Source organism: Euprymna scolopes, chromosome 7 (assembly GCF_053919585.1).
Source record: "Euprymna scolopes isolate OS-2025 chromosome 7, ASM5391958v1, whole genome shotgun sequence".
NCBI lineage: Eukaryota > Metazoa > Mollusca > Cephalopoda > Sepiida > Sepiolidae > Euprymna > Euprymna scolopes.
In genome coordinates, this window is record NC_136488.1 from 113,287,840 (window position 1) to 113,312,372 (window position 24,533).

Consider the following 24,533-nt stretch of genomic DNA (forward strand, 5'->3'; position numbering starts at 1 on the left):
GGCACATGGATGGCGTTGGTTGTTTGTAAACACGTCAAATAGTAGTAATGGTCGAATATTCGCAAACAAGATTTGTTAAAAAATATATTTACAAAACTTTTGAAGATTTAAAAGAAAAAATACATATTTAGAAAACATTTTTTTTTTTAAGTAAGTAACAAAACGAACGTATTTAAATTAAAGATATTTAAATAAATGGGTATCTTTCTGCGTTTTTAATATATTAACAGAACATTTAATAAACCTTAGAAAAATACTAATTATAATAATAATAAAATTTCTTTTTTTTTTTTACATGGTGATCACCGCTTATCACCGCCCAGAGGCCACTCGGGATAAATAAGACAATTCAATATTTATTTAATTATTCAGTATTTTTTTAGTTTACCAACCCCTCAGCATTCACCTCTAATTTGTCGACTTTTAAAGGTTTTTGGGTACGCTGAGAACGAATATCGCATTTATTTTTATCCATATTTTAAGACATTCAGTATCCAACGTAATCACTATTGTTTTTGCTGGCGGCCATCTTGTTTCCCATCAAAAAAAGCCAAACAGAGCCAAAAGAGCCAAAACATTTTTCGGCTTCAATGTTAAAATGACCCCTCACTCCACCTCACTCTTCCGGATATTTTTCTGCTTCCCGATATCGAAACAGACAATATCTTTTTTCACTTTCTTGATTACATTAATTTTTTCACTTTCTTAATTATATTCATTTTTTTTCACTTTCTTACTAAAATGCGCACACGCGCATAGTCACTTGACATTTCACAAGGTGCATGAATACATGGCGGACATTTTAAATGACAAGAAACATTTTTCATAAAATAAAAAGTTTTCATACCATTTAAGAGTAAAAATATTGCTGTCAGTAAGTTTTCACGAGCGGTTTACAAAAGCATATTTTATGTTTTTTGTTCGTTTTTGGGAGGAGGGGGGGTAATCAAATATAGAACTTGTGTAGTTTAACAGGTGCTTCTGCAGTTTAATTAACCGTTTTTCGATGGAGGGGGCGGGGTTGGGTGTGTTGTGGTGGCCGCTTTTGTAAACCATTCGTGAAAACTTAATTTTTTTTTAGATCAATTAAAAGGGGTTACTACCATGCAAACCGTAAATTTGCGACGGATCTGATTATCAGATTTGTGGCCAGCAACATCAAATATCCCTAAAAAAACAAATTAGTGGTCGATGTTCTGTTGTAGTGAAAGGTAATATTTACCTTTTGATTTATTTTCATAAATATTACTTTAAATACTGTTTTTAATTTGTGTTTATTTTTTACGTTCTTCCCTTTCGCTAAAGATTTCTTGGAATTTACCACTCCCCCTCCAATAAACCTTACTTTCTTTGGCGCCAACGCCGGTGGAGGGGAGGGGGATTCCAGTTACATGTGGCCTATTTAGCTTCTTTTAGTGTTTTTTCGTTATTGGAAAGCAAGATGGTTGCCATTAAAAATGATAAGGATTACGTTGGATATTGAATGTCTTCAAATATGGATAAATGCGATATTCGTTCTCAGTTTACCCGAAAACCTATAAAAGTCGACAAATTAAAGGTGAATGCCGAAAGGTCGGTAAACATAAAATTTTATATTTAAAAATATTATTTTAAAAATATATTAATTGTCCTAAAGTTAATGTTTTAAAGAATAATTAAATAAATATTGAATTGTCTTAAAAACGCACACAGAAAGAAAAAAAAACAAAACAAAAACACTACATAAAAATCAATCTTGGTCGCAAAAATCTGCGAAACATTCACAAAAATCCGAACAAGTCAGTTATTTTATATTTGTTTCTGTCATTAATAAGTTTGGCTTAAATTTATTTATTTTATTATTATAATTACTATTATTCTAAGGTTTATTAAAAAGTTCTGTAAATATATTAAAAACGCACTCAGAAAGACACCCATACGTTGGCTTTGTTACTTACTTTAAAAAAATGTTTTGTAAATATATATTTTTTCTTTTAAATCTTCAAAAGTTTTGTAAATATATTTAAAAAAAAATCTTGCTCTCAAATATTTGACCATGTCTGCTATTTAACGTGTTTACAAACAACCAATACCATGTGCGTGTGTCAATGTCAAGGTCAAATCACCAGTGTCACTTGAAATGTGCGCCGGTCATCGCCAGTCGTCGTCTTCTGCTACAGGATATTTATTCTTTACTTGATCCATGATTCTAATATAAAGATGTCCAATCTTGTAAAAGAAACACTTGGTATGGCAGGGTTGGATTCTGCGTGTTCTAGAACTATTACTGGAGAACTTTTGTTTAATGTATTTTTTGGTGATGGAAAGAAGGTAAAGACAATTAAAGCAAGTAAATTCCCAGTAACTATAGGAGGCGTAAAAAGTGTCAGAGCATACATAGAGGCTGACATTGTCAAAAATGATTCACACTTGTTACCAAGTCATAAATCAATAAAAACTGCTGGCATGATCCTAGATTTTAAAGATTCTAGGCAGATAAATAAAATTGCAAAAGACAACTTCTGGACATTATAGTCTTGCATTGACAAATATGTTTTTGCAGGCTGAAAAGTCACCAAATGATGGATATTCTGGCAATGCATGTGACTTTATATTTTGTGCAAATGAGTATTTAAAAAAAAAAATGTGATTTCAGAATTAAAGAAAATATTCAAGGCATAAAAATAGAACCTTCAAATTTCTGGGATTGTGTGTTAGACAAATGGAAAATGGGATCATTATAAACCAAAATAATTATGTCATCTATTTCTCCAATAGATATAAAGAAAGGAAAAATGATGAGCTGAGTGAAGAGGAGAAGACAGATTTAAAAAGACTAAAAGGTCAAATGATGTGGTTATATAACCAGACTCAACCTGATGTATCATTTGATGTGTGTAGGATGAGTAATACCGGAAAATCTCCTAAAGTAAAGTTACTTTTGAAGCCAACAAGTCACTGTTAAAGGTTACATCAAAGATAGCTTCCATATCCTTTCCACAGCTGGAAAATCCTTCATATTTGAGTGTGGTTTGCTAGTCTGATGCTACCTATACCAGCTTGGAAGATAGTTCCTCACAGGATGGATTTATTATCTTTGTTTATGATAAGATGAATAGACTGGCTCCTATATGCTGATCATCAAAAAAACTTGAATGAGTAATAAAGAACCCATTAGCGTCCGAGACTCTTGCACTCAGTGAAGCTGCATATTTGCTGCAAGGAATTTTCAGACTACTCAAGTTGTTTGAAGTACTTTGCAAAACAGACAATGCATCTTTAGTAGAGACCTTAAAATCATTAAATCTTACAAGTGACAGACGTTTGAGAGTTGATGTGGCCAGAGTAAAGGAAATGTTGGTAAAGGAAGAAATCCAAATTGAAGGGATCAAGGGACAGGGACAGATTGCAAACTGTTTGGCAAAGATGGGAGTCTCTACTAAAATTCTAAGAGACTTGTTTTAATAAGCCGTTTTCTTATTCTTTTTGTTGGAACTTTGACTTACACCTGACACCAGAAGACACCAGCAATGTTGAAGTTGGAGTTATTGAACTTGGTGGCGTTCTTCTATATATTTCTTGTCCTGAGAAGATATTCAAATATGGTGTTGGACCAATAGTAACACGTACTTATCCTATATTGTGGGAAGTATTAAGTGAACTAACATGTAGAAGTTTTAACAAAAAATATTGTTGACTTAGAACATGCATTGACCCCACCCCCATTCAATGTGAAATTAGAAGAAATATTTAAGTGCTTACATAAAAGTGGATGCACAAAAAAAATAACAGAAATTCTTCCCATGCAATTTGTGTTCCACATTTTGCATATCAGCCAATTTTATTTTGATAAATATTTTTAGATATTTATTTCTTTTATCATGAAATAATTTTAAAAATTATTAAATGACTACTAGAACTGCTACTAGCAGGAGTGCTTGGAAAGTTCACGGTTGTTTTCTTCTCCTATGTTCTAGATAATTGACTGTTAATGATATTTTTTTTTAAATGATAAATTAATGGCTTAATAATAAAAAAATATCCTTTTCTATTTTCATAAAAATAATTATCAGGTAAATATTGTTTAATTAATTGAAAAAGAGGATATATACATATTATTTATAGAAAATTGTAACAATTTCTAAAACAATAGTCATTCTTTTTACCATAAAAATTTCAATCATCAGCTAAATATTTTCCATGAATGAAACAAATGTTTTACTTAATTGATTGAAAGAAATGAAATTTTACTTAATTGATTGAAAGAACGTAATCTTTTGAGAATAAATTTTCTCTTCTTACCATATAAATAATTTTCAACGAAAAACTTTTGGAATAAAACAAAGATCATTTTTTTAAAATTTATTTACAATTGTAAGAATTAGATCTTTATTAAAATTACATTAAAATTTTTAAAAGATGCAAAAAGTAGATTTTTAAAATTGCTTAAGTTGATGAGATGAATTCATTCTGAACTAGGTAAAGTCAGATTTTTTTAACACTGCAACACAATTTTCAATTATTTGCGTCATTGATCAATGGACAATTTCATTAGTTAAAACGGGTATGAAGGTGATAAAGTACATACAAAAATATTATTATATATATGATGATAATAATAATAATATGACCCATGACCAAAGAAAGGATTCCCATCTCCTGATATATAATATAAATGCAAAAAACATGAAACTGGAAATAAAATTGATTTTTATTCATTAAATTACAAAAGAGAAAATAATCTGATTGTCACAGACTGCAAAGGTCCATCAGATTTACAGTAAAATTGTTTGTTTGTATGTCCCACAAATGTCTTTTAAAATCAAGTGTTATGTGATAAGGGGAATGTCAGCAGTAGACTTAAAATGATGAGAATTTTTATGTTGTTTGTTATTCATTGCTAGGTAAGTTAGGCAGTTGCACCAATGAGTTTGTTTTCTGTGTTCAAAATGGTTCAGCAAGCAAGCATGTGATGATCAATAATTAATGGGGAAGGTTAGGGTTAGGGTTGAGGAGAGCAATAAATCCCAGTTTGGTTGACCGACATAGAGAAAGCCTGGTTTAAAAATAGTTCAATTTAATAAAATATGCATTAAATTAATAGAATTCAAGATGCAAAAGGTATTTCTAAAGGAGTTTCTAAATTTCCTATTCATCTATTTTATATGTTCTCTTTAACCTCCTCCCATCCATGTCAATATATGATTTCAATAGATTAAAAATATGGTTGAAATGTGTTCACTAGAATGTAATATGCTGATAACATGCCACATTCTAACAAATACATTTCAGCCATTTTTAAAAAATAATATTGTTATTACATTGTTATTATGAGAATGTTATTTTTAAAACACTGAACTGAAAATACGTTTTAAATACAAAAGTTAAGTATTATGTTTTTTTGTGCTCTTAAACTTAGGAAAAACTGATTTTTCTCACAGACCAAAAGTTTCCTTACACCTCTGTTTTTTTTTTTTTTTTTTTTCCTCTTCAATCTTCTTCCTAATTTGCTCTCTTCTCTTCAAGATACTAATTTGCTCAAGATTGGATAAAGAAAACCCATTTTTAATGCTGGTAGACATAACTCATGATCAAGTAAATATATGTGATTTCACATTTCATCAGTTGCAAGTTGCAAAGTTTTTTTAACAAAAAGATATGACCCAAAATTTGATATTGAAAATTACAACTTGCAAATTAAATATTCATATAATAAACTTAATATAAAAGAACAGAGGCCCAACTTGGATTTTTGGTCAAAAATATTGAACTTGAATCTCATAATGTCAATTAAATTCTTAATCAAAAGTTTACACATTAATACCATTCTTAATATTTGTTTGAACTTTTGGAATTATTTAAATCTTGAACAGGTTTTGGAAGAATTACACCAAATAAAAAACTCAATTGCTGAGTATTTACCTCCATCTCTCACTTAAATTGTTCAATATTACTTAACTATAATATACTTTTAAAGTATATTTTTGTAAAAGAATTATTCATCTTCAGCAGTTAATAATATAAATGTAAACATATATAAGCATTATAATTTCTCTTACTATGTAACAATGGGGATAGCATAGGGATTTTGATGACTGACAAAGTGATTGGATTTCCAATCTCAACTTTAAGCATTTGCTCATCTAGCCACACTAACTAAACAGCTGTCTAATGGACGGCTATCTCTCTCTCTCATCTATCTATTATATAAAAGGAACCGCATGCGTATTTGTGTGAGAAAGAGAAAGTTTGTACCTTATGGACTCCAAAATGGCTGGGCCGATTTTTTTATTTTTTATTTTACACAAATGTACTTGATGTGTTTGGGAATGTTCTTATGTAGGTTTTGTATCAGTTAAGTAAATTGATAATCAAAACGTCTAATTAAAGAAAATCCAATTTTGACCAGAGTTAACACTTTTATACAGCCTAACATCACAAATGCATTTGAGAAGTTTTATCACCACACAAGTAAAAAAGTCCAGCCTATAAAATCAACAGAAGGTTCTTTGATAAGACAGGGGCAGCTTAGAAATGAACGTTTCTGTTTAGAGCACAAGTGAACCATGATACTTGACTTTTGGATTTTAAACTTTATTCAGCCATTATTTCATAAAAATCAACATTATCAACTACAGTGTAATGTAGACTACAAGGTATTGTGGACTATCATTCCAGGGAGGCATGTGAAGCTTCCTCCCAATACACCACGAGGAGGGGGGGTCTCCAACTAGAGCAGGCAATAATTGATTTAACTAAAAAATGGGCAATTTCAATGACAGTACAAGTATGGGAGGATGGAACATTTGTTGATCCTCATTCAATCCCAAACAATGTTAGTTCTCCCTACTAATATATATATATATATATATATATATATATATATATATATATATATATATATATATATATATATATATATACCCCCTATCTCTAAGATCTGTAAATAAAACACTCACAAGTTATTACAGAAAATAAATACCCCATTTACATCACTCTTATTCTCTACCTCTCTATATATATCTCTTAACTATCACTTTATCTATCTCATCACACTCTATCTCCTTATCTCTCTACCTAAATAACACACGTGTTTCAATTCCGATTCAATAATAGTTTTAATAAGGAAATACAGAAAATAACAAGAAAATAAATTATATGTTTCCTCTCTTGAATCAGTATAGAAAATAGAAGAGATATAGTTTTTATATATGAAAAAGCTGCATTAATGTTTTATTATTGTCTAAATACTCTAGATTTGAACTTTTAGCCATATGTATTGATGCCATTTATGTATACATTCATTATCATATTATCTAATGTTGGAATTTTTAAAAAATGATGAAAGCTTGTTTGCCAGCAAGCATTTTTTTTTTGACACAATTCAACATATAAGTTCTTGAAATACATAAATATTCCCTAGAACTAAACGCATTCCAGAACAGGTAAAAAATAACAGTTTTGGACTATTTTTATAGTTTATATTATTTCACAAAGAATAAAATCAAGATAATAAACCTCATGTCTAGAATCCTTATTCCAATTTTGATCACAATCTTACATGATTTTGATTTAAAAAAATGTTTAAAATTATAGGCTTTAAGGGTTTTGTGAAGGAACCAAAATTCGAGAAATAATGCTTTATTCATGTCTAATGAATATGAATCAAATTTAATCTTAATCTGAAAAAATTGAATTTTTAAATGGGAAGTTGTGCCCATATTATGCTCACTTTAAATATACAAAAATAAAAATATAAAATTCAGAAAACATTTATTAATTGATGTTTAATACCTATTGTTAACATTTTAAACAAATCACAAGTATCTGAATTTTTATGAAGGGCTTCCACCTTTGTGCTGCCTTTGCATAAAACTAAATTAAATTAAATATAACTCATATTACTCACACTTACGCCTTACAGTTGTGTTCCAAAATTCATGATCAGTCCCATTAGTTTATCTTGTATAATGAAATATATACCTATACATATAGTGTATCACAAAAGTGAGTACACCCCTCACATTTTTGCAGGTATTTAAATATATCTCATTATGGTACAACACTGACAAAATGACACTTTCACACAATGAAAAGTAGTCTGTGTGCAATTTATATAACAGAGTTAATTTATTTTCCCTTTACAAATAACTCAAAAACATAACCATTAAAAGATAAATCCCTGCCAACAAAAGTGAGTACACCCCTTAGGGAAAGTTGTTGATATTAACATACAACATGTTAACTGTCAATATTTTGTGTGGCCACCATCATCATCCAGAACTGCCTTTACTCTCCTGTGGATGGAGTTTACCAGAGCATGAGGACATTGTGGTGCTGGCAGATATTTGAGACTGTGTACCTCCAATATTCGGTTAAGGATCCCCCAAAGATGTTCTATTGGGTTCAAATCTGGAGATATGCTTGGCCAGTCCATCACCTTTACCTTCAGCCCCTTCAGTAAAGCAGTGGTCATCTTGGAGGTGTGTTTGGGGTTACTGTCATGCTGGAGGGAGGGGATCATGTTTTGTTGCAATATTTCACAGTACATGTTGGAGTTCATGTTTCTTTCAATGAAATGTAACTTTCCAAATACTGCAGCACTCATGCAGCCCCAAACCATGATATTCCCACCACCATGCTTGACTGTAGGCATGACACGCTTATCTTTGTACTCCTCACCTGGTCACCGCCACACATGCTTGAAGACATCAGAACCAAACAAATTAATCTTCATCTCATCAAACCATATGACATAATTCCAGAAATCCATGGGCTTTGTTGACATGTCTTCAGCAAACTGTCGGCCTTCTTATGTATCACCTGGGCTGACAGCCATGCACACCAATTCGATATAGACTGCGGCATATGGTCTGAGCACTAACAGGCTGAGCCCTCACCTCTTTAATCTCTGCAGCAATGCTGACAGCAATCCTACGCTATGTCAGAACAAAATGCTTTCAAAGAAAGCATTTTGTTGTGATGCTCAGTATGTGCACTCAGCTTCTTTGGATGACTTACCTGAGGCGTGTTCTGAGTGGACCCTGCTCTTTGAAAATGCTGGATGATCTTAGCTAGTGCTACAACTCAGTTTCAGGGTGTTGGCAATCTTCTTGGGCCCTTGGCCATATTCATATAACGCAACAATACTTTTTTAAGCTTTTCAGAGAATTCTTTGCCATATGGTGCCATGTTTGAACTTTCAGTGACCAATATGAGAGCTGCACTACAAATGTTAATACATCTGCTACCTATGCACACATGAGTCTAGTCACACTAATGAGTCACATGACATTTTGGAGGAAAAATGATAAGCAGTAGTCAATTTGGACATTAAAGAATGTATTTTTTTAGGGGTGTACTCACTTTTGTTGGCAGGTGTTTAGCTTTTAATGGTTATATTTTGAGTTATTTTGAAGGGAAAATAAATTAACTCTTATATAAACTGCACACAGACTATTTTCCATTGTGTGAAAGCGCTATTTTGCCAGTGTCGTTCCATTTGTGATACATTGTACATATAACTTTATACACATATGCATGACTAAAAGTGAAAATCTACTAAAAATTCATGAAAAGTCCATGTTACTAACACTAACAGTGTTGCCTAGACTATATATTCCAAAATTCATAAAGATTGGCTCATTAGTTTAGATTATCCTGTACGTAAATATACGTACATACCTAACTTACATATTAAACGCATAACAATTGATATTATGGATTTTTTTAAAGTGAATAAAAACCCTTCTGTCAAAAAACTAACTTCATTATATGATACGTTTGTGGAATGTAAGTGAAACGGTTTTAAAATACCAGCAATTATATATAATAAAGAATTTTAAGGCAAAACATATTGCCAAGTTTTTCTGTTTGAAAAAAGTAACAAATGCAGCAAGAATTCATTTTGTGTTTTATGATAAGAGAAGTGTAAATCACAAAAGAGAACAAAAAGAAATAGCTCTTATGAAATATAATATAAAAATGAGTATCTGATAATACATTTTCTTAAGAGCCATGACAATATTCATTAGTTTAAAGTTCATGCATTTTATCAATAATGACCAAGCTTAAATAAAAAAAATATATCAACATTTGTGAAATAAAATCATGTACTTTTAGGACCAATAAAAAGAAAGTTATGTTTTTTTGCTTCCTTTAAGTTTCTTGTTTTAAGTTTTCATCATCTCAAAAATAATTTTGCAATAACTCGTTCTGATTACTTGATGCAATTGTTGAAAAATATGCATTTAAAGAAATGGAAAAGATGAAGAGCATTTTTGGTGCATATTTTTGTATTTAAACATCAACATATTTTTAATTCTATTGTTGATGTCTTTTCCAAATTTCTTTCAATATAGTATTGATTTATCAGATTACTTTTTGATGGATATCGTTGCTTATAATTATTTGTATATGCTTTCATTTCTGGCTAAAATCCAAAGAATTAGTTATTTTGATAAAAAAATAATTAGTTCAGCAGATTTAAGTATGTAACATCAATAGAATCAAAAACTATCTTTTATATAATCGGACAAATATTAATGAAAAAGATATTGGAGAGCACATTAGCTGAAACATCATCGATGAGGACATTTGTTTAAAAATAATGAATGGAACTAAATCATGGGCCACTGAATAAACTTACAAAATATTTTTAATTGTTATGCAACAAAAAATTACAGTTGTGACTTTCTGTAAGATTGATAGCGTGAAACCAAAATCATGACTTTAAACAGAAACTTAACTTTCAGTTCTTTTATACAACAGCGGAATATAAGAAAATGAATGTCTTCCTTTGGTTTAGGAGCACAAATCAACCATCATACTTAAATTTAGATTTTATTTTTAATCCAAATATTATTTCAAGCTTTCTAGATAACATTTTTCTAATTTTTAAGTTTCATGACATAAACTAAACATTATAATCCATTATTAATAAATTCCAAAAGTTGACATACACTTCAAATTTTTTAAATGTAATTTTGAACCCTGTAAACTGTCTATAAGAAAGTAAGTTCTGGCTTGAAGTCAATATAAAAGTCAAGTAATATGATTTATTTGTGCACTCAAATCAAATGTAAACATTCATTTCCAGGTGTTTCTCTTTTATCCAAGAATCCAGTTTTCGATTGTAAGACTACTGCTCCATTTTTCTACAAGTAGTTATGTCTTTCTAATGATGCTTTTTTTATTCGCTGATCTTCATCAATCTGCTTTTGTTAGTACTTTTGTAAGATAGCAGTTAATAACTGACTCAGTGAAAAATTCAAGTAATAAAAAAAGATACTTTCAAAAATCTTATTTTTTCAAAGTGTTTTTTTTCTTTACAGTTTAAAAATAAACATTTTCAAAAACGAGACCAAAGAATGATCTCCACACTTGCTTGGTTATTGGTATTTAAAATAAAATGTATGTTCCAAACTCTTTAATTAAAAGTTAAGAGTAATGGCATAGAAAGAAGCAACAAGCAGATTATTTTGTTTTCTTCTATTCAAGTTTAAATAATAGTTCTTTGTAATCCTTGAACCCATCCCAATCATCTTTTTAAAAATATTGGAGGGGGGGGGGTCTTTTACCGTGGGTTGAGAGAAGGAGGGGCAGTGAATAAGCTTTTTATACCATTTTTCCATTGCTAGGTTTTGCTGTGAAATAAATTTCAACTCACCACTGAAGTATTCAGAGGCAATCCTGAAGGTGATTGTTCTTGGTCTTGTTTAGACTGCCTGATAGGATCAATAAGTTCATGTTCTATAGCAGGTTTATTTGGGGACACGGGTTGGGCATTGTTCTGTGCAGAGGGTGTGCCATAAGAAGGTGAAATTGTGCTGGGAGATGCAGAATGAGGTGTCAGTGCCTGCGTTGTTGTTGTTGCTGTATAATCCACAGGTAGAATTGAATTGCATTTTATGGCTGGTTTAAGATCCCCTGAAGAGGGAGATTCTGTGGGTGACATTAACTTGGACTGCAGAGTTAGAGATTTCCTCTTAGCTGGCACTGGTGGCTTTGGTCCTAGTCGTCCTCTTGTACGCTATCAAATAAACAGAAATAAGTTTCATCTTTTTAGATAAATTATGTTTTACAAAGAAAGAAAAAACATATCTTGTGTAATGAATGTTATATTCATATATTTTGCCCCATAAATGCAAATATTACAATAGGAGACTTGTTGGCACGTTTTCCAAATTTGAGATTGCATTATGAATTCCAAACATGGAGGAAGTGGAAGAGGAAAAGAAGAGGCAATTTTTGAAGGAGTGAAAAGACTGCATATAGAAAAAAAAGAGGAAAGAAAAACTGGTTCCTATCGACTCAGCAATGGATTTCGACAGAAAGAAAAAGAGAAATTATCCTTCTCACAAAGAAACAGGAATTGCATTTTTGCTCTAAATTTCAGAGAGTAAATCATAGGAAAGAGAATTAAATAATTCTTCAGTGAAAAATAACTGCATTGACCAAAGTTCCTCAATGAGAAAATTACCATCCATTCATAAATTCATAAATTCAACACCATTCATGTTACCAGCAACAAGAAACTTATGCAAGGTATGTTCCAAATTTAACAATAAAGAAATGAAGATGCTTTTTTGATTAAATTTTAATTAATTTTTTTTTTTTTTGCATCAAAAAGATACAAATGACTAAAACACCATAATATTTCAAATTTTGACTGTGAGCTAGCAAACCAATTCCGCCAAGAAGCTGCACAGACATTCTATTTGTCTTGTTTTTACATGAATAAATGCATATGACTGTTCATTAAGCCTACCTCATGTTTTCTTTGTTCTAAACATTTTCAATACTTATTATCTTTCTATTATTTTTGTACACCTGTTGCTGATACAAGTTTTATTTACATGCCTCCCCACAAGGACAGAATAAAGATGTTATAAAAATGAGAATATGAACCATCCATTGTTTTTGAGGTGAAAATTTGGTCTTAAAAACTCATTCATAGTAGATTATGATAGATTTACCCATAAAAATTCAACAACATCATAATTCATGACATAGGTAAGTATCTATGTAGATAAAAAGTGACAATAACAATCTTTTGTATATCATCATCATTCAAATAATTTCAACTTTTTCTTATTTTATTTTTTAAAATATGACAGTCACTAACATATTTTCATCCTTTGTTTCAAGTAAGAAATATGCTCATCTTTTTAAAGCAAATATAAATTGAATCAAAACGGATGCTTTTGTAAATGCTGATGTTCATTTATGTCTCATCATTTTCGTCTTGAGTAATTTTTAGTATGTGTAGTTTAAAAAAAAAACTATTTGATAATGAGTAGCACAAGCGTGGCACACAATATTTTAGTCATCTGTTATACATTAGGGATTCTATGCCAGTAAATAGTAATCAAGTTAGCTTGTGTGAATTTTGGTCAGGGTCACATTAGTACATGTCAGGATAATTTAGCAGTAAATGGAATTACACTCAGAGGCAGATGACATGATTGTAGTAGAAGACAAAACATAGTCAAATGATATTGATCACATCATGGTTTCAAACGAGAGAAAAAAATGGGTGCTAGTCAGTTCTCTCCAGGAAATCAAGCTGTGCTGATGACGCCCAATAATACAGACAATCTAAGTGAATGTTATTGATGCCTGTTTGTGGGTAAACTCACTTTTCAAGAAAAGTAATTAATTAATTAGCCATATCAGTCTCTCTCTATGAGTAAAGTCTCTCTCCAAAGAAAACCTTAAAAACTCCTTAAAGTCTTTTTTTTAATGAAAAGTTTATTCTGTCTAAGATGATAACTGTCACACATGAAATGATGATGAAATGAAGCAACAATACAGAGAAATGAAAAACCAGCACTTGCACACGTACGTATAAAAAGACTTTTGATTACTTGATCGCTCACAAGCAAGAACACACATTACTCATTTATGAAAATGTACAATGTGCATCGTCTTTGTATTGATAAATTTATAACATCTTGGATTTTGCGCAGAAGTTACCCTGAGATCACCACACTAGTATATATGGGAGCTGGGATACTACAGGTAACGTCAAGTCTAAATGAAAAAAAGAAAGTAAGAAAATCCGGAAGAAATACAACAATGACAGCTGACGGAGGAGAGAAAATAAAGAGAAGATGATAGAAAAAAATGAGGAAGAGGCAGGTTGGCATCGAATTGGAACTTTCTAATTTTGTCAAATTGTATTGTGATATTTTGAGGGACTTACTCTTCTCATAATTAAGTAAAACACAAAAAAGAAAAAGAAAGGAATTCTTGCATAATGAACAAGCAAGATGAAGGTAATTTATAAACAAGCTTTATTCCAGTAATACTGGCGTCCTCACACTATAAGTGGAGAAAGACCCGGATGTGAGTTGGTTTCACTTAGTTCAAGAGAAACTACTCAGTCTAAACATGGTTACAAACTTTACACCTCTTCAACCATAGTTGAAAATTTCTTGATGACAATCTTTTTTTGATTTTAGCTCTTTCGCTATATCTAATAGTTTCTCTTACTGGAGTCTCATGCAGGGTATCCCCCATTCCATTTGTCATTTCTTTTGTCAGGAATAAAGCTACCTGGACTACTTGCATCTGGAGTCAGTGGGATCACCCAGTCTGTGTTCAGATTTTGATTTCTTTTATGTGGGTTTGTTCTTTCAATTTCCAAAGCTCTGTCTGTGTTTTTATATGGTTCACACGTTGCCTTACTACTGTCTCTCCGACTCTAGTTCAATTTCATATGACACTGGACCTGTCCGTCTCTTGTCCTGTATAGAAATTTTTGGTAAAAATTAATTCACCCTCTCTAAATCTTGTATAGTCAGAAAGTTGTCATATTTTTTTTTTTGATTTCTTGGTGTTTTTTCTCTTGCTCTCTCACTGTAGTCTTCTGTGGAATGATCCAATCGAAAACCGTCTTTATTTTCCAGTTCATTAATAATTCTGCTGGTGATATGCGGGTGACAGTTTGTGGTGTGGAGTTATAAGACAAGAAACGGCTCATTTTTTAACTTAAGGAGCTTTTCTCATGATTCATTTTCTTCATTCTTTCCTTAAAAATGTGACTAATCTATTCAAAAAGGAGTGTTTTGGTGATGTGATATGTTGGTTGGAATTCTTTACCTACAAAATAACCACATTGTCATGGGGCCGGTTTTGTACGTTTGTTACAATTTTGGGGGGTAAACAGTGAGTTGCAAAACATCTTTGTAGGTTTTCCAGAGTGGCGTTTATGGTTACTGTGTTTGATATATAGACATCTAAGCATTTGCTGAAAGTGTCCGCTATTACCAGAAACATGTGACCTTTAAATGGGCCTGCATAATCTATATGGAGTCTGGACCACTCCTCTCCAGTAATTTCTGAAGGATGTAAAGGTGCAGTTGTTGGCATTTGATTGGTTTGTTGACACTCATAGTAATTGCTCACCTTAAATTCTTTTTTTTTCTTTTTTTTTTTTTTTACAAGCCGATTTTGAACTTTGTCAAAATAGGATAGGGTGCTCCAAGCATCTCCTGCTCAGATATGGCAACAGTACTTGATTTTAGGATGTATCTGGCTCTTATATAGTTAGAGGATTGCGTCAGGAGTAAGACACCTTATGGAGCAGTAACTCACCACTGAAGTGAACACAACCTTTTTTCCAGCAAGCTTAGCAACAGATTTGATGTAAGTCTTCCATTTCAGGCCAGAAGTGAAGGTCAGATGAGAGCCATTCATATCAGTTAGGATCAAGTGGGGATCAGAGTATATGATGAAAAAATAAAAGCTTGGCTTTTGATGCGTTAACATTAACCAGCCACTTTTTGCCCCATTGCATCACATGCTCAAGGTCGGAGAAGAGAGAGATCTTGGTCTTTTTTGGCCTTTGAAGTGTTGCCATAGATCATAGTGTCATCTGCATATATGTCAACAAATGAACTTAGAATGTGATTTGGGAGATCATTGATGAAGATAAATAAAAGAGCTGGGCCAAGGATGTACCTCTAAGGCACACCATCATTAATACTTTTGAGCTTTGGACATAAACCCATCGACGACTATTGGTAAAGAGAAAAGATTTGATGGCTGAGAAGAAATTTCCAGATATTCCATAGCTATGAAGCAGACGTTTATGCCAAACTCTATCAAATGCTATGGCTCTTGAGTAGAAAACCCAGTTGCTCAATCCTTTGAGAAATTACAATCAGTACATCAGCAGTAGATCTCGTAGGATAGAAACCATATTACTTGTCACTGAGTAGGTTGTTTTTGCTGATGTGGTTGACAATTCAAGCAATTACTCATGACACGCAGAGGACGAATCTCCAGTATTTTGAAATATTCGGCAAACTAATGGGGTTTTCGGTTTTCTAAAGTGTTGGGAAACTATTTCTTTTTGGTATCAATTGAATAGCTTTGCAAGAATGGGTGTTAGTTCCAGTTGCATCTTCTTGAGTACTTTAACTGGAATATTGTAAAAACCATTTGTTTTGCTGGCATCAAGGTTCTTGATGAGAGTGACAATATTATGGTCAGATACGTGAATATCACTCAGATTGTTTTCCGCCTTGACATAAAATTACGGAAGTAGGAAACCCTGATCACATGGGGTTGAGTTTGCTGCAAAGTTCTTGGCAAAGAGCTTGGATTTGTCAGATGCTGACAAAATCATCTCAGGCCTGTTGATGATGGCAAGGATAGAGGACACACATCTATTTAAAACCTTATTTGTTATTCGCGAAAACTCATGGGAAGCAAGCCTTTGTTCTACTTTGAACTTGATGAACTGAGCGTACGAGACTGTCATGTCTTTCATAATCCTTTTACAATGATTGCTGGCAGTTCTAAAGGCAACTTTAGTTTCAAAACATCAATTATGTTTAAAGCATTTGGAATAGTGGTTTTTGTGTGCAATGGCAGTAGCACATTCAAGAATGTAGCAATGCTGACTGTTCGGTTTCTGTTGGAAAATTTTGGAAGATATGTAGTTGTCTATACTGATAGTTAATCAATTAGTTAATTCAGATGCTATATCGGACACAATCTTTATGAACATAGAGTGTAGGGGTAATTCTTATATGAACGTTCGGAAACCGTCCCAATCAGTCATCGAGTATGAGTACACTGTTTGATGGAGACGGATATTTGGGGTTGTGTTATACTTTATAATTCTATTTCCTAATTTTGGTAAAAAAAAAAGAAATAGGTTCTGTTCAACTTTTTCATTTTTACAATTCCTGGATGTCTCTCTCCTCTAGTATGGGCGCTTCTTCCAGTTTTATAGGCTTTGGCAACCTACTCTACTGTCTGCATTTCTATTTTTTCTTCCTTCCCAATATTCTAACTGGTATGCATATGCGGATACATTTACCACCCAACATTGAATTCTTGATGAACTGATCTCTGTGATTTTCTTATTTTCTTTAAAATATCTCAAGAGCAGTTGTGAAACTTTTTCCCTTTCAAAACTATTGGCAATGTCTTCTTGTCAATTTAGGCATAATCTATTTTTACTGGTGCTAGGGTCCTTGATACAAAATCTTTTGGGCTTTCGGATCCATCCTCCATGATTTGAGATAGTACAGCTCCCACCCCATATGAAGAAGCATCACATGCCACTGTCACTGCTTTGTTTGGGTTGAAGTATACCAACACTTTTGGGGAATTTAATTGTTCTTGTTTTGACATCCACTCCCGTTTTGCTTCTTTCTTTCTGATGCAAAAGAACCCGAATGTTTGAAATGTTCAGAATGTACTGGGCATTTATCATATCCAAAAAAAAGCTTTACTGATGTTGGATGTAGCACCTTATTGATAGGTTTCACTTTCTCTTCTGCAGGTTTTATGCCTTCTCTATTTACTATATGACATAGGTATAATACTTTGGGAAGTAAAAATTTGTATTTTTCCCAATTTAGTTTCATTCCCAATTTTTCCAGCCTCTTCAAAACTCCCCACAAGGTCTCTAAGTGTTTTTTCTTGGTTTTGCCTGTCAGTAGAATGTCATCAATTCTTATAATTATGTTTCCAATGCTTTGCAAAATGTTTTCCATAGTTCTTTAAAATATTCCTTAGGCTGATTTTAACCCATAGCATCAGCTGTTGTACATGAAAAGGCTTTTATGAGTCTTGATGGTTGTTAAATTCTTTGATTTTTCATCCAGCAATAATTGCTGGTAAGTTTCGCTATAGAATTCACCTCCTCCCAATGTTGTATATATATCTTTCATTTTTAATATTGGATAATTATCTAATTTAGTGACTGGATTGATTGTCACATTATAGTCACCACAAATATACACAAACTGATCCAGTTTTAAAATCATTACTATTGGTGCAGCCTATTCAGAAAATTCAACTAGTGAAATTGTTTTTTTTTTGCAATTTCCCTAATTCATCTTCTATTTTCTTTAACAGATAGGAAACTGACCTTGGTTTGTTATACCTGGGATTTGCCCCTGGGTCTACATATAAAGTGGCATGGTTTTTTTTTCATTTGACCTAACTTCCCATCAAACACAACCTTATACTTTGCTAATATTTCTTTCAGTCTGTCTTGGTCTGCATCCTTCACTGTTTGCACCTTGAAAATCTTCTTCCACGGCAACTTCACATACTGCAGTCAGTTTCTGCCAAGAAGTGTGGGTGAATCCCCCTCCACCACAATTAATGGTACTTCCAACTGATGATTGTCCAGTTGGACTGAAACTTTTCTTTGTTCATTATCACATGGATGCAGTTTCCCATATAAGACTTGAGACATACTTTTGTGGTCTCCAGCAACTTTTTATTGTTTAGATTTTTCACGTTTTCAGTCTTACATTATTGTTAGAGATGCTACATATCTATCTCGATAGATACCCTCTTGTCACAAATGTTACATAATAATACATAATAAGGGTCCACTTTTTCAAGTGATGCTCTGATTCTATTTATGATATAAGCTTCCGCGGAATTATCCGATTCTGCACCTCCCACTTCCATTTGCCTCATCAAATTCATTTTCTTTTTAGTTGCGTGCAAGCGACTCTATAAGTCGGTCAGTCGGTCGGTCTGTCCGTAACACTTTTGTGCTTTGCCTTTTTAGTTAAGATCAAAAGTCTGTTGTTAATAGATGCTGTTCTTAGCTTTTTAAAGATCAGATGCGATTGGAAGAGGTTTCCTCGAGTGGCCTTTGGCAAGAGGTGGGTGCATGACGCTAGCTTGTGCATCTGACGAGGTGCCAAGTTTGAATTCGTGTTACCACCATAAGCATGGCACATGCGGTACTGGGTCCTACGGAGCCCATCCCGCTAGGTTAGACAAATAAAAAGTAAAGAGACTCTTGACTGGTGGTACAAATGAGATCCTGTCCCCCGATTGTTTGTTTTTTGGCACTAGAGAACCTTCCGAGGCTAAACCCCCCTATCTTTTTGTTTTATCACCCCTTGGTCAACTCCTACTCGAAGGTCGCTGCTAACACCCCCATCTTCCCTTTTTTTGTTTTTGACAACTATTTATTTTTCCTCCCTACACCTGGTAAGAATTCTTCCCAATCTCCACTAGGGATCTTCCCGCTTGTTTTCGGTGCCCCGGAAAACAGTAGGTGATCTAACTTTCTAGATTAGCTCAGGGAGGGACCTTACTAACAATGCACTAGGCAATTTTATTTTTTGTATATTTTTTCTAGATTCTCCACCCAATTCTCTTCCAATTTTAAGAACTTTTTATTTTCCAATGAATTGAACTTTTTTCACACAGACACACACACACATTTTAATAAAAAAAAAAAAAAATTTTGCACACACACACACAGAAATTGTATATATATCCTTTCTTGCAAAAACACTGGGGTTTTCATTAGTTAGTTTAGAGTCCACAGAGTGAATGAGGTATTGTGGTAAATGTTGCTAGTCAAGAGTAAAGTCGCCAAAGATTCCATTTTCACTAAAGTGAAACAAAGACCCTACAACACTCCCCCTCCCAGATCTTATAGGGCCTTGTGCCTAAATTTGTTTTGTAAATTGGAATTTTACTTTGAATTTATTTTGATTTTACATTGAATTATCTTGATTGTAATTTTCATTTTCACGAAATAAATTATATATGAAGATCAAAGTGCAGTATCTGTTCTGGCAGATACTGCAAGAAAAGACCATACGTGGAGGCAGCCTCACATATAAGACCTTGGTCAATGTAAGGGCAACCCTTCATACCAATTGTCACTATCCAGCTCCCCTATTCCCCGGGGAGTTGTCCCCATTTCCCCTCCACTCCTCACATTAAAAATCGGCCTTGTGCCTAATTTGCTCGGTGGGGGAGCAAATAAATACCCTTTTCTTGGCCTTTTGGCCAAGATCAAAGTGTAGTATCTCTTCCGGCAGATACTGCAAGCAAAGACCATATGTGAGGGTAACCCCACATATCAGACCTTGGTCAATGTAGGGGCAACCCTTCATACCAACAGTTCCTATCCAGCTCCCATTTCCCACCTCTTGGGAGCTGGTCCCCCTTTTCCTTCCCCCCTCCCTCTCAACATTAAAAAACGGCCTTGTGCCTAATTTGCTCAGTGGGGAAGCAAATAAATACATACTTATGTTTGTAACTTTTCCTTGGCCACATGGCTAAGATCAAAGTGTACTATATGTTCTTAACAGATGTTGCACTTACGTTTGTAACTTTTCCTAGGCAATGGAAGGGGAAACCCTTCCATGCTAAGACATTTTTAGTCGCATGCAAGTCACTCTAAGTCGGCCTGTAACACATTTACTTTTTTTTTTTTTTTTTTTAAGCAAGGAGTATGGAGTAACATTTTTGTCCCCCGATTTATCAGAGAGGGACCTATGTTTTCAATGGGTCCGTCTGTCCGTTAGTACTGATGATTGACAGATAACCACCCATTAGTTTTTCCTGAAATTCTGTCAAAAATTTTATTTTAATACATAAATGTGCATAGAAAATCCCCCCCCCCCCAAAAAAAAATCCTGTTTTGCCCATAGGGGCTCAAAAGGGGTCAAAAATGGCCAAAAATGACACTTTTTGTCCCGTAACATTTGATCCATCCATTAGATTTTTCTGAAACTTGCCCAAAATGTGGAGGACATTGTTCTTAATATAAATTCAGTATGGGTGACCCTGGTAAAAGTCTGGTTTGCGTCCCCCAGGGATTTTTTATGCTGAAAACAAAAACTTGATATGTATGTCTATATAATGGTTTTACATGTTGCTGAATGTAAATATACATGTGTTAAGGTGTGAAACTGCACTGTTTGTCTATTGTCACTTGTATTCAGCATTAAAAGTGGCTCATCAGGGGTCAAAAATGTACCAAAATTGAAAAAAATGAGACTTTTTGCCCCATAAATCTTTACCTATCCATTGCATTTTTCTGAAACGTGTCCAAAATGCGAAGAGCATTGTTCTTAATATAAATTCAGTATGGGTGACCCTAGCAAAATTCTGCTTTGCATCCCCTAGGGACTTTTAATGCTAAAAATACCCTTTTTTCATATTTCTCAATAAAACACTGGATACGTATATCTATATAGTTCTCTCCCATGGTGCTGAATTCAAATATACATGTATTACAGTGTAAAACTGCATAGTTTGTCCATTGTCACTGGTATTCAGCATTCCAAGTGGCTCATAAGAGGTCAAAAATGTACCAAAATTGCAAATAATGACACTTTTTGCCCCATAAATTTTTACCTATCCATTAGACTTTTCTGAAACTTGTCCAAAATGTAACTTTTCTTTGGCCACATGGCTAAGATCAAAGTGTAGTATCTGTTCTTAACCGATACTGCACTTGTTTGTAACTAATAAGTAAATGTGTTACAGACCGACCGACTGACGGAGAATAGTTTTTTTTAAAATGCATACCACAGAATAGTTTTTTAGTCGTGTGCAAGCAACTCTATAAGTCACTCAGTCGGTCGGTCGGTCGATAACACATGTACTTTTTATTTCGTTTTATGTTTATTATACCACTATTTATTGGTTTTCAGGGTTCCTGAATACGAAAATAACGTTTCAAATTCCCTAAATCAAATAATTTTTGTGATATAAAGCGGGGGATCACTTTTCTGTATTAATTTAATGTAAAATGATCACCCACTTTACAACCAGTCAGTCTCAAAGCCAGTCAAGTCATTCTCCGGATCATTCAAGTTGTTTTTGAAGGATTCCAGTTATTTTTTAAGGTCATTCAATTCATCCTTAAGTTCATTAAAGTAATTCTAAGTCATTTACTTTTTAATTATTTAAGAAATTTCATCCCATTTTTCGGAAATTTTAGTTTATCTTTAAGAATTTCATGTCAATCCTACATTCACGCATTCATTAATTACACGAGAGCACACGACTAATGGCTATCGGCCTTGTTTTACAGTATCAACGGTTTTCTTTTTCATGTTTAATTTAAAACATTTATCTGCTATGTGTCCTTGTCTCTTACAGTAGTGACATGTTGTATATCTACAATAGCCATTTATTTGCGTCATGTGATGTTCCACAATAAGCACACTCTTCTTCTGATGCTTCCTCCAGTCTATTTTTTTGGTCTACCCACATGGCGGTTTGAATGTCTTTAGAAGCAAATTCCATGTTGACCGCTATGCTGAGGCTTCATTAAAGGTGATTGTGTTTCCTCTGAATGTTGTCATCATTTACTTCCACCATGAGTTTATCTCATAGCATTTTGTCTAAAAATGTTTGAATCTTCACACATAGTTCTTAATTCTGCCATGTAATCTGTGATCAGATCACCTGGTTGGCAGTTTCTTGCCTTAAATTTTATTCTTTGAACGATCACAGATAAAAGCCAAGTACGTCCAAAGATGGAATACTGTTGCCATATCTGGGCAGGAGCTGCTAAAAACAGCCTATCCTGCCTTGACAGAGTACAAAATAGACTTCGTGGCTTAGTGGGGGATGCCCTTTTCTCTACCCTGCAACCTCTCTCCCACAGAAGAGACGTTGCGAGCCTATCCTTGTTTTATCGTTATGTCCATGGCAGGTGCTCGTCTGAACTCCAATCTCTGGTCCCCCCTCGCCAATCTTTCACGAAAAACACCCGTCTAGCTGAATCCACTGTGAAAAATTTCCCCCACTCTATATCTGTGCCTAAATCAAAACACGGATTCCATGAACAAAGCTTCTTTCTTAGAACTGCACGCCTGTGGAACTCTGTTCCGTCTGCCTGCTTCCCTCCGGACTACAACTTGGATGTCTTCAAGTCCAATGTTAACAAATTCCTAATGAACCGCCCCCTTAATTAAACACTTCAGCAAATCTCCACACTAACGTAATGTACTTGCAATAACCCTTATCCCTGAGTGGCTTCCGGGCCTTTATAAGTGGTGATCACTGTGTAAAAAAAAAAAAAAAAAAAAAGATGGCTTCGGGCTGAAGTAGTTTTTCATCAGTCTTGTCAGACTTCTTAATCTTTCGATTTCTCTGAAGCTATTAAACTTGACATTTGTTCTGACAGCTTACTCCCACAAACAGATAAAAGAATAGCCTGTCTCTTCTTTACATGAACTGTATCTCTTGAAATATCGTTTGCTTTGAAAAATCATTCCAGACATTCAATATATTGGTCCTTTTGTTCACTTCCAACTGACCAAAGATAGCCATAATTTATTCTTTCTTCAAATCCCTGTGGCCAATTTGTAATGGTCAAACAAAATGAAGGTAATTTATAAACTTGACTTATTCCAGTCATTAACTACTACTACTATTATTATTAGTACAATAATAATGGCATCCTCACATTGCATGTGAAAAAAAACTTAGCTCAAGGGAAACCAACTCTGTCTAAACATGTTTTACAAACTTTACATCTTGTGATTTTAAAGTAAAAAAAAAGAAAAAAGGTAGATTATTAAGCATACTTGTAAAAAGAAAGTAAAGAGAAAAAAGAAAAAAAAGAAAGAATGAACATTATTTTTTTTACTATAACTAACAATTAAAAAGAAAATCAATTTTCTTTCCAAATACTAGAAGGCATGACTGAGGGTCAATCGCCACCCATGGATTACAGGTGGTCCTGTTTTCAATGGGGGAGGCACCTTTGTGACCTCATCGATAGGTTAGAAGAGACAAAGGGACGAGAGGTAAAGGAGAGGAAGTGAAATAAAAATTAAATTAAAAATACTTCTGAGCCATTGCTCAGACTATTTTTTCATTTCAAAGGTATTGAACTCAAAACATGGTAGAAATAAACATGGTAGAAATAAACATGGTAGAAATAAGTAGCAAGATACAAAAAACACTTACAAGTGGGATATTGCTTGGTGTTGTGGGTGGTGTTATATTTGGTGAGTTTTTGTTGGGGCTTACTTTTTCTGATTTCTGTGGATAAAAACAATAAAAGAAAATTAAAAAAAAATCTTTTCAGCTCACTAATGTCTAGAAAAGTTGATTATATACAGTCTGTTAAGAGTCATTAAAAATGGATTGAGGAATGTTCATTAATTACAAAGCGTATGAGATTTATTTGTGTGATACACAGTTTATGAGTTAGTGTTTATTTTATGAATGTTTATGTAAAATGTCTATATCAAGTATATAATGGATGGTGTTGAATGGAACAATAATAAAACGACTGC

The 24,533-nt window shown here is 33.4% G+C and overlaps 1 protein-coding gene across 24 annotated transcripts in view; it reads right to left on the reverse strand.

Annotated features, from left to right (window-relative positions):
* LOC145279892 (protein scribble homolog) overlaps positions 1 to 24,533 on the reverse strand; it is a 772,271-nt gene that overhangs the window by 160,004 nt on the left and 587,734 nt on the right. For all 24 annotated transcript variants that reach the window (XM_080131386.1, XM_080131379.1, XM_080131375.1 and 21 more), the window contains 2 exons: positions 24,202 to 24,276; positions 11,648 to 12,010 (listed from right to left, as the gene is read on the reverse strand). In XM_080131386.1, the coding sequence (XP_079987512.1) occupies positions 11,648 to 12,010; positions 24,202 to 24,276 (438 nt within the window). The remainder of the gene's footprint in view (positions 1 to 11,647; positions 12,011 to 24,201; positions 24,277 to 24,533) is intronic.